Source organism: Thamnophis sirtalis, unplaced genomic scaffold (genome assembly GCF_051295495.1).
Source record: "Thamnophis sirtalis isolate CommonGarterSnake01/CBP01778 unplaced genomic scaffold, rThaSir2_p1.2 scaffold_1, whole genome shotgun sequence".
NCBI classification, from domain to species: domain Eukaryota; kingdom Metazoa; phylum Chordata; class Lepidosauria; order Squamata; family Natricidae; genus Thamnophis; species Thamnophis sirtalis.
This window is the reverse complement of record NW_028261381.1, coordinates 148,247,991-148,262,600: the sequence shown is the minus strand read 5'-3', so window position 1 is coordinate 148,262,600 and position 14,610 is coordinate 148,247,991. Positions and strand designations below refer to the sequence as shown.

Sequence of the window (14,610 nt, the reverse complement as noted above, 5' to 3'; positions counted from 1 at the left end):
ACATGGTACAAGTTGTATTGCCCCAATTGTTTGTTCTCTCTTCCTTCATTTCTCTATCATCAGTGCTGCTACTTTAACGTTACTCTGAATTGCCCTACACTTGCTGTAGCTTCAATCCTCCATTAACTTTAGGTCCTTTTTGCTCTCATATTATTTTTAGGAAAAGTACATATTGACCATATTATAGAGCTACATAGCCATTTATCTAAGGTAATTTGAGAGATTTAATTAACTCTAAATGTTTTTCACTCAGGTACAGAATGGTTAAGGACCTTTGAAATTATGTTTCTGTGAAAGAAAATGGATCCTGTACATACAATTTGTCTAATTCCATGGTTGAATAGTGGTTAAGTAGATCTCAATTCTGAGTTTTATCTTTGCTGAGGCATTGAAATGCCAGACATACACTCTTCCTTTTAGCATAATCAAAATGGTAATGGAGAGCAGATCTCAGTAACTGAAATAAAAGGCACATTCCCACAGCAGTCTAAAATGATCAATGGGATCTAAGCATGTTTCAGTCCCTGACCCCATTAGCAACCACTTTGTTGGTGAAACCTGTTAGATTATGCTTAGGTTAAAATTCTGCCTAAGCTTAAGAGGGAGAAATATTACTTTAAAACTATAGCAGCTAAAAATGGCTTTAAACTGCCTATAATGAAGACAGATTCAGGATGTTTGTGCCACTTAGAAGACAGGAGGGTGAATCCTTAGTTTAGAATGTTCTAAATGCAGAAAGTCCACTTGGGAGACATAAAAGCACTGCCCCTTTCTATGTGGCTCCAAAATATACTCTCTGAACAGCCAAGTTTTATTTAGCTGTCTTGGCTTACATCCAATATGCAAAATCCCCTTGCCTTTCATTTACTTATTCTCTTCGGTACCTTTTATGTTTTAAGCCAGCAGCCACACTTTGTACTACATAATTCAGTACATTTAATTGTGCACTGTGTGTAAAATCTTATTTCTTTTGAAGATAGTTTCAGTAAACCTGAGATCTATTACTATTACTATTATACACACTACAATGTGAAATCACATCTGACAATTCTTTGATTGGTGTTACCCTTCACAGAGTTCTTCCCAAGGACCTAGGATGTCTTCATGTAGCAGTATTCGGGCAGATCCAAGCGTATGGCCTTTTGTAATTGAAAGATATTTTGCCAATGCACAGATTTTGTAAATGCTGCCCAGGGGGGGAGAGGGGGGTATGGCACCCAGGGTCATATCCACTATTATTATTATTATCACTTTTTCAAAGTACATGTTTGGTAAACTAAGTATTAAAATAATATTTTCTATTATTTCAGAACTAAATATCCCTGCCTTATTTTCTCTACACAACTCTCTGGAGGGTTGGGCTAGGGGAAAGGGGGCTGCTCAACCACCCAACCAGGGAAACCCAGAACAAACTGTCTCCAGTCCTCTAGATCAGAATCTGAACCACTAAACTTGCTCTCTCTTTATATTCTGAAGAGGTGGGAAGAGTTATTTTCTATACTAAAAAAACCTTGCATGAACCGATAAATTTGCTTTAAGAAAAGACCTACGTGTTTGTGATTGATACATTAGTTTGATGTAAAGGAAGACCCATAACTTTTCAGTCAATAATAATAGCGCGTGAGGGGAAGCAAACTCAGCAGTATATGCTCAGAAGCAATATTGAAACTGAGCCCCGAGGCTTGACATGATGGCTCAAGTTTACTTTGAGATAGTTCAGTCGTTTTCCCGTTAAGGAGCTGACTTTTTCCTCAGATAATTTCCTCCCTCAACGGCTCCTTCCTACTCCAGATGGCAGACAACGCCCCCTTCCCCCGTGCGCGCCCCGAATCTTCCAGGCGCCGCTAGAAGGGAAGGGAAGGGCAGGGCTGAACCCCGAAAGTAACCTAAACATACGAGTTTAACCACTCGAGTCACTGGAGGGAAGGGCGTAACGGCCGCCCAAAAGGCGGTTCGAGACCGCCCACGGAGAAGGCCCCGAATCTTTATTGGTCGCTGGTGACATCAATCCTTCTAGTCGGAGCGCGCCTCCTCTGGAAATTTCTAACTGTGACGGAAGAAGGGGCAAGGACATACCAAAGGGATTGGTTAGAGGTCGGTAAAGAATGACGTGATTGGGCGATTGGCTTCTGGCAGATTCCAGAAGACGGCTCACTGCGAGTATAAAAGGAAGCTGAGGCGAACGCAACGGCAGATCGCTAAGGTTGTCCGTTGTTGGCGTTTAACGACTGGCTCCTGAAAACTTTCATTTTAATCCTCGAAGTTTTAGAGGGATATCTTGCTCGCGTTCCTGCAACCATGTCGGCCAAAGCGCCTGCCATAGGCATTGACTTGGGCACCACCTACTCCTGCGTCGGAGTTTTCCAGCACGGGAAAGTGGAGATTATCGCCAACGACCAAGGCAACCGCACCACACCGAGCTATGTTGCCTTTACGGACACTGAACGCCTCATCGGAGATGCAGCCAAGAATCAGGTGGCTATGAATCCCAACAACACCATTTTTGATGCCAAGCGTCTCATTGGCCGCAAATTTGATGACCCAACGGTGCAGTCGGATATGAAGCACTGGCCTTTCCGTGTGGTGAGTGAAGGTGGGAAGCCCAAAGTGCAAGTCGAGCACAAGGGTGAGAGTAAGTCCTTCTTTCCTGAAGAAATTTCCTCTATGGTATTGACCAAAATGAAGGAAATAGCTGAGGCTTACCTGGGTTGCAAAGTCCAGAGTGCTGTGATTACTGTACCTGCCTACTTCAATGACTCCCAACGCCAAGCCACTAAAGATGCAGGTACCATTACAGGTCTCAACGTATTGCGCATCATTAATGAGCCCACGGCTGCTGCCATTGCCTATGGTTTGGATAAAAAAGGGAGCAGAGCAGGTGAGAAGAATGTTCTGATCTTTGACTTGGGTGGTGGCACATTTGATGTTTCCATTTTGACCATCGAAGATGGCATCTTTGAAGTGAAATCTACTGCTGGAGATACCCACTTGGGTGGGGAGGACTTTGACAATCGCATGGTGAGTCACTTTGTGGAGGAATTCAAGCGCAAGCATAAGCGTGACATTGCTGGCAACAAGCGAGCAGTTCGACGGCTCCGCACAGCCTGTGAGAGAGCCAAGCGTACCCTGAGCTCCTCCACTCAGGCTTCTATTGAGATTGACTCATTATTTGATGGCATTGATTTCTATACATCCATTACCCGTGCTCGCTTTGAGGAGCTCAATGCTGATCTCTTCCGTGGTACTCTTGAACCTGTGGAGAAGGCTCTTCGTGATGCTAAGCTAGACAAAGGACAAATTAATGAAATTGTTCTGGTTGGTGGCTCAACTCGTATTCCCAAGATCCAAAAGTTGCTCCAAGACTTCTTTAATGGAAAAGAGCTAAACAAAAGCATAAATCCTGATGAAGCTGTGGCATATGGCGCTGCTGTGCAGGCTGCTATTCTGATGGGTGACAAATCAGAAAATGTACAAGACCTGCTGCTGCTTGATGTAGCACCACTTTCTCTGGGTATTGAGACTGCTGGTGGTGTGATGACTGCCTTAATCAAACGCAACACAACTATTCCCACCAAGCAAACCCAGACCTTCACTACCTATTCAGACAACCAGAGTAGTGTGCTGGTGCAAGTATATGAGGGTGAGAGAGCCATGACCAAGGACAACAATCTGCTGGGCAAGTTTGACCTGACAGGTATTCCACCTGCACCTCGTGGTGTGCCCCAGATTGAGGTGACATTTGACATAGATGCAAATGGTATCCTCAATGTTACTGCAGTGGACAAGAGCACAGGAAAAGAGAACAAGATCACAATAACTAATGACAAAGGCCGCCTCAGCAAAGATGACATTGACCGCATGGTGCAAGAAGCAGAGCGTTACAAGGCAGAGGATGAGGCTAACCGAGAAAGAGTTGTTTCCAAAAATGCCCTGGAATCCTATGCATACAACATCAAGCAGACTGTGGAGGACGACAAGCTGAAAGGCAAGATTAGTGAGCAAGACAAGCAGAGGGTGCTTGAAAAGTGCCAAGAGGTGATCAACTGGCTCGATCGAAACCAGATGGCTGAGAAGGAAGAATTTGAGCATAAGCAGAAGGAGCTGGAGAAGCTTTGTAACCCCATCATTGCCAAATTGTACCAGGGTGCTGGAGCTGCAGGTGCTGGTGCTCCAGGTGGTGGTCCCACTATTGAAGAAGTAGATTAAGCCACCATGGGCTAGACTGTATGAGCAATTGCCATCTGCTCTGTGTGTAAGGGAGGAGGTATTACCTGCTCTCTATTGGAAAGCATTGCCAGCTCATTTTGTTGCAGATAATGTTTGTCTTAGTATTAAGATATCTATGCTAGTTGGTGGATGTTTGGTTTTTATGTTCACTGTTGTAAATATCTACTTGAGCATTACGATTGCGGGAAGAACATTTCAGAAGAGTATGGAGAGTGTTAAACATTAAAAAAAAGCCTTATGTTATTTTTTGGCAACTTTTTGGTCTGATTATTTTGAAATTTTGGTAATAAAAGTTATTTGAAGCATATGTTTCCTTTCTTCCCCTTTCTTTCCTAATGTAAGTTTTTAATAGGATGCAGAGAGTTCTGTATGTTGCTTTTACTTGACAGTAAGAGCTATAATGGGCAAGAGATTAAATATTTTATCATGTACTGGTGTTAAAAGATATTGCAGGAAGAATATTTTCATGAGGTTTTGAATTAATTTTCAGAATGCACTGTGTGACAGATAAGTTTAGTACTAAGCAGACATTTGGTAGGTAGAAGGGGGATTTAGCATTACATTGCCATGCTCAGTCTGACACTAGTTGTTAGCAGATGTATTCAGACATAAGTGCCATCTTCGTCTTTGCCAATTAGCAGCAATTAAATCTTGCTTTGCTTTAATTAAAAGTATGCACTAGCCTACTAAATCCTGTAATAATCCAAATATCACTTGCTTTAAAGTTTAAAAAAGCTTCAAAAGCAGAGGTTCAAAAAGATACAGAACCTTCTAATTAATTTTGCTGCCTTAACCAGTTGAACAGCGAATGTCAGCATAACAGTTACCAATTATATAGGACAAAAACTTAAGATGAGCTTTAGAAAGTGAATCTGAGTGGCTTGATAAAAGACAAGCTAAAAGGATAACATTTTACAGGGAGTTTGTGACACATGGGAAATAGCTGAGGTTAATAAAATCTTTGAAATGTATTCAAGAATTCTAGCTTTTGCATATACCTAAGAAACCATTGAAAAAGGGTGTTGGTCCTTACCTGATACGCCTCTTCTCATAGGGTGGAGATAGCACCCAGCCCATCAATCTAATATTTTTTTCCAAAAATGCCTGAAGCTTCTGAGTAACTTGATCAGTGATATACAATATTTGATAAGAGAGAAGGTTGATACAGATCTTAAAATATTTTGGGTATCACAAATCAAATCCGATACCTTTTTCAAAACACATAACAGCTTAAATTTATTTGTATGTATGTGGGGATAATTGTTTTTTGGAAACAATATAAATTTATGCAGAGTATATTGTACACACATGCATTGTTCTTTTCCCTATATAATTAATATACTGTAATAATTAAACTAATAACTAGTTACAGATGTTATTCATATAGTATGTTTAGACTGGCAAAGAAAAGAATAGTTAAGTCTAACTTACATTTAGTGTTAGTCATAGCTTTTTTTTTTGTGAGCTGATTGTTCTGTAAACACAAATTTGCTGAGTTTCTGGTTCAGTGCATTTTGACACATCCCCCCCCCCGGGTTAATTCAGTACCCGGTTTAAAATGCATTCATTCACATTGGATAGTAATAAAGTTCATTGAAAGGACAGAACATTTTCAGAATATAGAATATTTTAACATGTATGCTAAATGCTTTTGTATAAGGGAATATTAATAAAAGCAAGGTTTTTTTATTTCAGTTGCAAGTGGCCCATGACTGAGAAAAACATCTTCAGCACTATTAAATGTACAAGAAATGTATCTTTCCTTGGATTTAGTTATCTTATAAAAAGATCATACATACATACATACATACATACATACATACATACATACATACATACATACATACATATTTAAAAAATAGCTCAGTGATTTTCTGTAATAATGCAGGAAGGTCTCTTAAAACTATAGGATAGATATGTAACAAATATTGTTGTGTTAGATAATTTAAAGGCTAGACCTCATACTGTAGAATCACTTGGAAGTAACAAAATAGTTTCCCATAAGGAATTTAAAGTAATGCAAAACTGAATATTTTAGAGAAAGTTTCCCAATTTTATATGTAATACAAGTTTGGTTAATGCAACAAGTCCTCACTCTTTGTACCCTTTACAACGTTTATGCAGTTTCTTTTAGTGGAAATACAGTGATAAGTTGGTCATGTATCACCAACATTTGCCAAGTCAATGCCCTTTCTTATGTACAGCATATTTGAATCTTCAGGTACAGTGTGTGTTTCTTCACGTTGTTAATTCCTGGCAATTGCTGGGTCAAGTCCCCTTCAGTTTTCTTAGCAAGATTTCAGAAGTGGCTTGCCATTGCCACCATATCTTACTTGGGCTGAGAGTGATTGGACTAAGGTCACCTAGCTGACTTTATATCTATGGTAGGACTAGAACTCACGGCCTTTCAGTTTGTAACCTGGTGCTATAACCACTACTTCAAATTGGTTCTTCAGGTGCAATAGGTACACTTTGTCTTGGCTGGAATTTGGCATTTTCACTTATTTTCTTTTATTAAATTGTATTGGGACTCACAATTTCTTGGAATACTATAACATAATATGGAAAAAGGATTATTCTTTTAAAAACTACCAAACACATTATTACTGGCCCAGTGTGATTTGTTTTAGTTCAAAAGTGTGCCCATTTTTAACAGCCATGTGGGGTTGGCTAATATATGATACATAAGGCTAACTTCAAACTTGTCACAGAATATGTATTTAACTAGTAGCCATAGCCATTCATATCCCTGACAAGCTGCTTGCAAAACCTCTGCCCTGTGTACTGTAATATACAACGTATATACAATAACAATGAAATCAAATGTTTATTGACGGCAAGGTATTACTATACTTTAGCCACATTGTCAGTTTTATAATTAAAAAGATTAAAGTGCTTTTGGGGTGTGTTTTATGTTAGAGAATTCCAAAATTCAATGTTAACCTGCTGCTGCATGTGTGTTTTTTTTTATATCACAGCAGCATAAGTTACTTCATCTTTGGAGCAACAAAGCTAGTATGGTGTCTTTTCACTAATGTGTATTAAATAAGCAGGATTCTTCAGATTTTTTTTTTTGTAAAACTATGTCCAGTTCTACGCAGGGCGGCAAAAAAAAGAAAGAAAAAGACCTGTAGACATTGGCTTGAGCAACATATTTTGCTAAATCATAAGCCAATTGTGGCATCTTCAAGATATTACAGCTTATTGTGCTAAGTCAGCTGTTTCCTTTCAACAGAGAAGCACATGGGAATATCAATCCATAACCAATATCTCAACTTTTATAGCCATCTTTTGCAAACTCTTGTACAATACTTTCTATTCCTACTTCATGAGCAGACATCTTTGTTACCCTAGACTGTTTCCTTTTGGGGGGAAAAACCCCAATTGCATTGAATTCTTACACAGATTGCACTATTGTATGCTAGGGTGTGTATGCATTAGATCAGATCAGATCTAGCAAGGAAGCTATGTACCATACTTTTGTATAAACAGGTTTGTTAAACTGTTTGAAAAAAGCAAACACGGGTCCACCCTATTAATAGGAAACTAATTGTATGCATGCCTGGAAATTGCTGGTAGCCCCAGCTTGATCATATTTGCATACCAGTAAATGTTACTGCTTTTTTAAAGTTTTTCTAACCAGATCAAAAACTTGTGATTGCTGAAATAAAAATATTTCAGACTGAAACATAGCAAAACAAACAAAGCAGATGATGTTTTTCAGTATCTTAAGATGACTATCACTACATGTTATGCAAATTTATCAGTCTGATGCTAGAAATGTTCAGGACACCAGGTAAACTATGTTTCCACCAGGTTCAAAATCCAATTAAACCACCTGGACACATTTCTAAACTGACCATCTTAAAGTCTTGATATGAAAGAGCTGCTTGGGTAAATATTCTCATGACATTCTTGGGTTTCTATGAAGCCCTATGAAGCGGTATATAAGTCTACTGCTATTTCTGGTAGATTTAAGATTTGATTCCTCAGGATTTGTGGAAGCCAATATCCCTGTTGGTGTATGAATTGTTTTGAAGCATTTTGGTTACAGTAAAAAGAATATTGTTAACTATATTCTACATCATGTTTATTGGCTTTTTATTGATACATATTGTTAGTTAGCTGCCCAGAATTAGCTGTTTAAGACAGGTGGCCATATACATTTTCTACAATAGTAAGTCATTGTGTGCTGTTCTTTTGTACATAATTGAGAAAGCCAGAAACCGGCTCTTGGGTGCCTTTCCTCTCTTGATCTTGTGGTTGAGATTTGGAAAACCCTTTTGTAAACAATACAGAGTCCACACTTGACACTCTGCATTGTTGACTTGGCAATTTGGACTGGCAACTCCCATCATTAATCAATGTTATTAAGTGAAAAATTATGTGACTATCAGATTTCCAATATCAGTTCCGCTATGGTCATCAAACAATTTATCTGCTGTAATTAAGCTAGCCTGCTGCCTTCTCCATTGACTTTGCTTGTGAAGCTTACAAGTGGTGATTTCATGATTGTGGGATGTTGTGACTGTGTAAATGTGCACTATTGTGAAGCACCCAAATTGCAGTGAACTGACTGCAGGGAGGCTACAACAGTTATAAGTTCAAGGACTGTACTTTTTCAGTGCCATGGTAAGTTCAAACAGTCACAAAACAGGACAGGTGTTAAGCAAGGATTTCTTATAATTTTTAAAGGAGCACATTTCACCTGAAATTTGTGTTCCCTGCCACTATCCCCACTTTACATTTTGCAAATAATTGGATGTTATAGCAGTGCTTCTCATCAACAACTTTTAAGAAGTGGGAATTTCAACTCAACAGCAGAGTTGGCTAGTTAATATAAGCTTTTATGGATCACATATGATCCACAAAATATTGATAAATATTGTGGTCAACAATATATTTGGCCAAAATAAATATTAGTTTTTAAGTTTCCAGATAATCTCTTGGTTTTGATGCAAAAGACTATCATTGCAATAAATCTTCAACTTATTTTGGGTGTATGTTGACAAATCTAAGAAACAGAGTTCTTTTTCTTTCGTCACATTCTCTTTGCTTCAATTGCCCTTCACTTTTGTACATCATTTTAACCTTTCCCTGTAAATAAAATGCCTACTAATACACTTCCATTTACATTAGACTATTCTAAAAGAAGCATTTTAATATATTTCTTAGCCATTCTGGCTGTTGGATGTGAAAGGCATCCTATTTGAAGACATCACATTAAGGAAGACTATTGTAGCTAATCTTACAATAGGCATTTGCAGTTGGATGAATACATGCTTTATGCAAATATTAAAATCCTACTTGTTGAGTAATTCTTATAGAATTTCTACAGTAAATGCCACAAACAGTTAAAATTATGGGCGGTGAGATATGGGCAGTGAAATAAAGCTAGCTTTGAGATAAAATCTAAGTGATGTAGTTTTTTCTGTAATCTTGATTAATTTACTTTCTCTTACTTTTAGCTCTTCATCTACAAAATTTGTACTTTTAATTATGTAAAAAGTGATGATCAAGGATTAATAAGGATTAGGAAGGCCCAAAGCACTCAGCATATGATAAATGGGAAGAGTTTGCAAAAGTCAAAATTTCAATTAGGGATACAATGCTGAGTAATTTACTTGAACACAGCCTATTTCAGCAGTGTCTCCAAATAGCATGTTTATGATTAAAGGTTATTTCTTGATAGACTAGTCACAAAACAAATTCCCAGCAACATTAAAACGGATGGCAAACCTTGTACAAAGAAGAAAATAAAGACCATCTGGTTATTCCAGTTTTTCTAAATTGAAGTTTTTCTGAGGGTATTGAGCTGAAGACTTTGATACAAAACAAAATTGCCATTCACCATTAAATTCAAAAATTCTGTAAAGCCTTTCCCATGCCTGCAGGATTGAAGAGGGCTGGTCTTGTTAATCATGCAAAGTAGTATCTTTATAGTGTGAAACGGCTTATGTTATACTTTAAGATGCAAGCTAAACGCTGCTTCCAATTATGAGAATTTCTCTTCCTGACAAAACTTTCTCTTCTACTCTTCCAAACCAAAAAGCAAAGGGTATAGAAGATGATTTGATCAAATGGAAAAGTACAGAGCAGTAACTCAGAATGAATTTCCTAAGAGAAAATTCTCAGGTTCCATTCCTACATCTAGGAACTACTTTTAGAGAACAGAAGACAGCATTTGGCAAGTAATCAACTGGCACAGAAATAAACAAATGGCAGCTGCTTTACTAGGAACTAGTTTAGCAGGGTGCAGCTCAGTGTAAAGGTAGTTCTGAATGATGTTGTCTTTAGCATTTATTCTTTCACCAGTTCATGGAAGCTGCTGCGAGAAAGGGCTTCAACTGAAATTTACTGCTGAATGCAAGTAGTTTATGATAATGACTGTTGACATGAATTCTGTGCATCATTGAGCCAAGAAATGAAAAGGAAGTAAACAGATAAGAACTTATTTGATCAAAAATAATGTAGATCACCTGTGTCAAGGACTAACACATTTTACATGAAACAGGTTGATCAACTGGTTAATAACAACTGATGGATTACTCAAAGGGAAACTGCTTTCAAGCTTGTCTTTTCACAAGAACATATGGGTCATGTTATTGATGTCTTCACTATTGGGCGTTTTGTGCAAGATGGGTTTCTTGCATGTGAATAGCAGAGATGAAAGTTCAAGAGTCGAAATTTTCCAACAATTGTGTCCTGTTAAAAGAACAAGGCAATTAATTTAATCAAAACATTGTGTCAGGCAGCGAAACATGAGCTTATCATGATCCAACAATGAATATCCAATGAACATCATTACAAATGTTCACCCATTGGCGGGGGTGGGGGTGGGAGTGGGAGTGGGTGGGTGGGATAAAACCCAGGCTTTGGCAGGAAAAAAAACATACAGCTTTTTGGCATACAGGTGGTGTTATTCACATGGATTTCTTTGAACCTGGCACCAGGATCAACTCAACACTGAAAACTTTGAAACAATTGTTGAACAAAGCTTGGAGCACAAAAAGGAATTCTTGTTGCAGTTTGACAATGTAGGGCCTCACACTTCACAATCCATCCCAGAGGTAATTGAGAAGTTAGAACTCACCTTCTCTTATCCAAAATTGAGATATATTCATGGGCATCTGTTTGATTCAAATGAAGAGGTGTAAGGACTGTCAGCATGTGGTTAAAGAGACAAAATGAGGATATATTCCATGATGGAAGCTTGTCCATCTTTGACAGAATAGCATATAGTGGTGATTATCTAGTGAAAGGTAAATAAAGCTACAGAATTTTAAGAATTATTTCCCTGTTTCACTTATTTAGATTTATCCCTATTGAAAAAGTTAATCAGGTATTCCTTTTAATTTTCATAATAGATGGTTTTTAGGTATGCCAGAAAATCAAAATAGATTTTTATATCTACCTTGACAACAAGGGGAGCTGGTCATCTTCTAGCATCTGGGTGTTGTGATATGTTGAAACAAGTAGGTAAAAGACATCTCATGTGTAAGTATGTACACATACATACATATTGGAATTGGAATTGGAATTAGTTTATTTGTATGCCACCCTTCTCCCTGAGGGGACTCAGGGCGGCTCACAATTCAGGGGGGAGGGGATAACAAACAAGTTATAGACATAAGACAATACATTATTAAAAGAAAGCACAACAGTCATACCATTTGGGCGGGGTTAGGGTCTTTAGCCCCAGGCCTGCTGGGACAGCCAGATTTTAAGGGCGGTGCGGAAGGTCTGAAGGGTGGTGAGGGTACGAATCTCCACGGGGAGTTCGTTCCAGAGGGTCGGAGCAGCCACCGAGAAGGCTCTCCTCCGGGTAGTTGCCAGCCGACATTGGCTGGCTGATGGAATTCGGAGGAGGCCTAATCTATGCGATCTTATCGGTCTAGTGGAGGTAATTGGCAGTAGGTGATATATAATGTATAGTTTAAATTCATAATGCCCATATACCATTTTATTTTGTTACTTAAAAACTTTCCCAATTTCAAACTGCCATAGCAAGAATATGATAGATATTGAATATTATGCTAGACTTTTCTATAGCATTGATTTCACAATGGTCAATCAGTTAACAGAATAACAGAGTTGGAATGGATATACAAGCCCCTGCAGAAGCAGGAAACACTATACTATTTTAGACAAGTGGCTGCCCAGTCTCTTCTTAAATGTCTCCAATGATGGAGCATCCACAACTTCTGAAATCAAGTTAACTGTTCTCACAATTAGGAAATTTCTTCATAATGGTAGAGGTTGCTTCTGTGTTTGTATTATATTGATATTAATATTGATGAAATATATTTCTCAGTTGCAACTAAGAAACCCAGAAGCATGATAGAAAATGACAGCTAAAATAATCAGTAGGTACTATTTAGGTCATTGAGTCCAACTCTCTATTCCCCATCCACCAGTGTAAGGATCAAAGCAAAACCACTCCTGACAGACATCTAGCCTCAGCATGAAGACATCAAATGAAGGAAAGCCACCTACCTCTTTGGGTGATGCTATTGTTGAACTGCCCTTAGGAATTGGACTTTATAAAGGTTTGCAATGTATTGTCTGGGATACTTGAAAACAATCATCTTTATAAAGCAAATTTAAAATGGAAGTTTTCTACTGAGGATTGGTAGTCTCCAAGTTGCAATAGTTTAAAAAGGGAAATAAATTTTGACAGATTAAACTATACTTGGCTACTAAATACCAAATCTATATTGCCTCCAGAATCAAAGTCAACAGCTTTCTCAAATCTAGCTTCTGGGAAATATGTACAAGAGGCTGGAAGTTCTTCATCTGGACAGACGAGGAGGGGGCAGTGAGCTCTGAAGAGCCTCACATGAAGCCTGTCTGACAAAGCAATGTCGAGATCCTTTTGGATCAGAACCTCCCTGGGGAGAAGTTAAGAAGGGGCAGCGTCTCATCAGACCCAGAGGGAATGCAACAAGTCCCTCATAGGTGGGAGATTTGGCCTCTGAATCAGCGTCAGGGCGGCAGCATGGCAACATGGTGACAGAAGAAGCTGACTTCAGGTCAAAGCAACTGAACAGTAGCGGGCAGGAGACAAGATGAAAGCCTGGTAAGAAGATTAATTAACTGACAGTGATAAATTAGAATTTGGAAAAGGAAAAGAACCTTGAGAGTATAAATAAATAATATTGATGGACAGATGTGGATTTTGGTAAGAAAGAAATAAAGAAAGAAGGGGAAAATGGAGGGTTGAATCACTAGCCCAAAAGTGAGCCATTTGCTTCAAACAATTTAGACAAAAAGGAGAAAGCAGAGAAGTGACAGACCCATTCAAACCCAAACTATAAATTTTTAAAAGAGACTAGGAGGGTGAAATGGAAACCAAAACATACTGAGGAGTTTGCTTCCTTCGAGTTTCTTCTAACTAATATATCTTAAGCAACTCCAATTAATGAGAAATGGAATGTAACAAGGGAGAAAAAACTCAAGAAGAAAGCACTATTTTCTCACTGATAACCTAATCTTGCCTGTCCAGCAAATGGAATGCAAAACTCTGAGCAGAAAGTTTTAATTAACTAATTGCCATAAATTAGAATTTGGAAAATCAGGGGGCGAAAATAAACATACCGGAGATTTGATGTATTTTGATTTTGTTCTAATTAATATATTTTGAGCAACTATAATCAACGAGAGGTGGAAGGTAACAAGGGAAAAAATAATGATAATAAAATCAAGAATCAGGAAAATACGAAGGGTTTTTTTTTGCTGAAGGGAAAATAAAAGATCAAGATGACTCCCACTTCTTTTCCTCTTCACATCAGCTGAATTAGCTAAAATTAAGGTGGAACCAGATTTCTGAACTAAGAGCTGTATAACTAAATGTAATTTTGGATCTGGACATTAAGGTAATAAGGGGGGGGGATAAAATCAAGAGCTGGGAAAGGATGAAGTTTTTTTTCTTTCCTCCCTTTTCGTTTTTTTTCCACCAAAGGAAGAACAAAGGATCAAGATAGCCCCCCCGTCTCTGTTCCGCTCTATATCATCTGAACTAGCTAAATTTAAGGTGAGCCAGAACTCTGAAATAAGAACTGTGTAACTAACTGCAATTTTGGAAGTGAACATTATGGAAAGATAGGAATTTTAACAACTACGTGAAATTATGAAAAAAAAAATGCATAAATCATTAAAATCAAGTCTAAATAGAATTTTGAAGATAGATATTGAGGAGAAACAGGAAGTCAAGAAAGAAGTGAAGGAAGAAGAGGGGGGATAATGAAGCGATAGAAATGGTGGAAAATAAAAAACAGACAAAAATGTCATTGGGTTTGACAGTGGTATAAGGAAAATTGAAAAGGGGGAATGTGTCTCAACAAAAGGAAATAAAAAGCAGACAAAAAATCTCACTGAGTTTGA

At 38.2% G+C, this 14,610-nt stretch overlaps 1 protein-coding gene across 1 annotated transcript; it reads left to right on the top strand.

Moving 5' to 3' along the window:
- The first annotated feature begins 2,187 nt into the window (after positions 1-2,187).
- On the top strand, positions 2,188-4,534 carry HSPA2 (heat shock protein family A (Hsp70) member 2). Its single transcript, XM_014071980.2, has one exon. It carries the CDS (start codon positions 2,299-2,301, stop codon positions 4,204-4,206), a length of 1,908 nt encoding a protein of 635 aa, XP_013927455.1. The 5' UTR covers positions 2,188-2,298; the 3' UTR covers positions 4,207-4,534.
- The last annotated feature ends 10,076 nt before the right edge of the window (positions 4,535-14,610 follow it).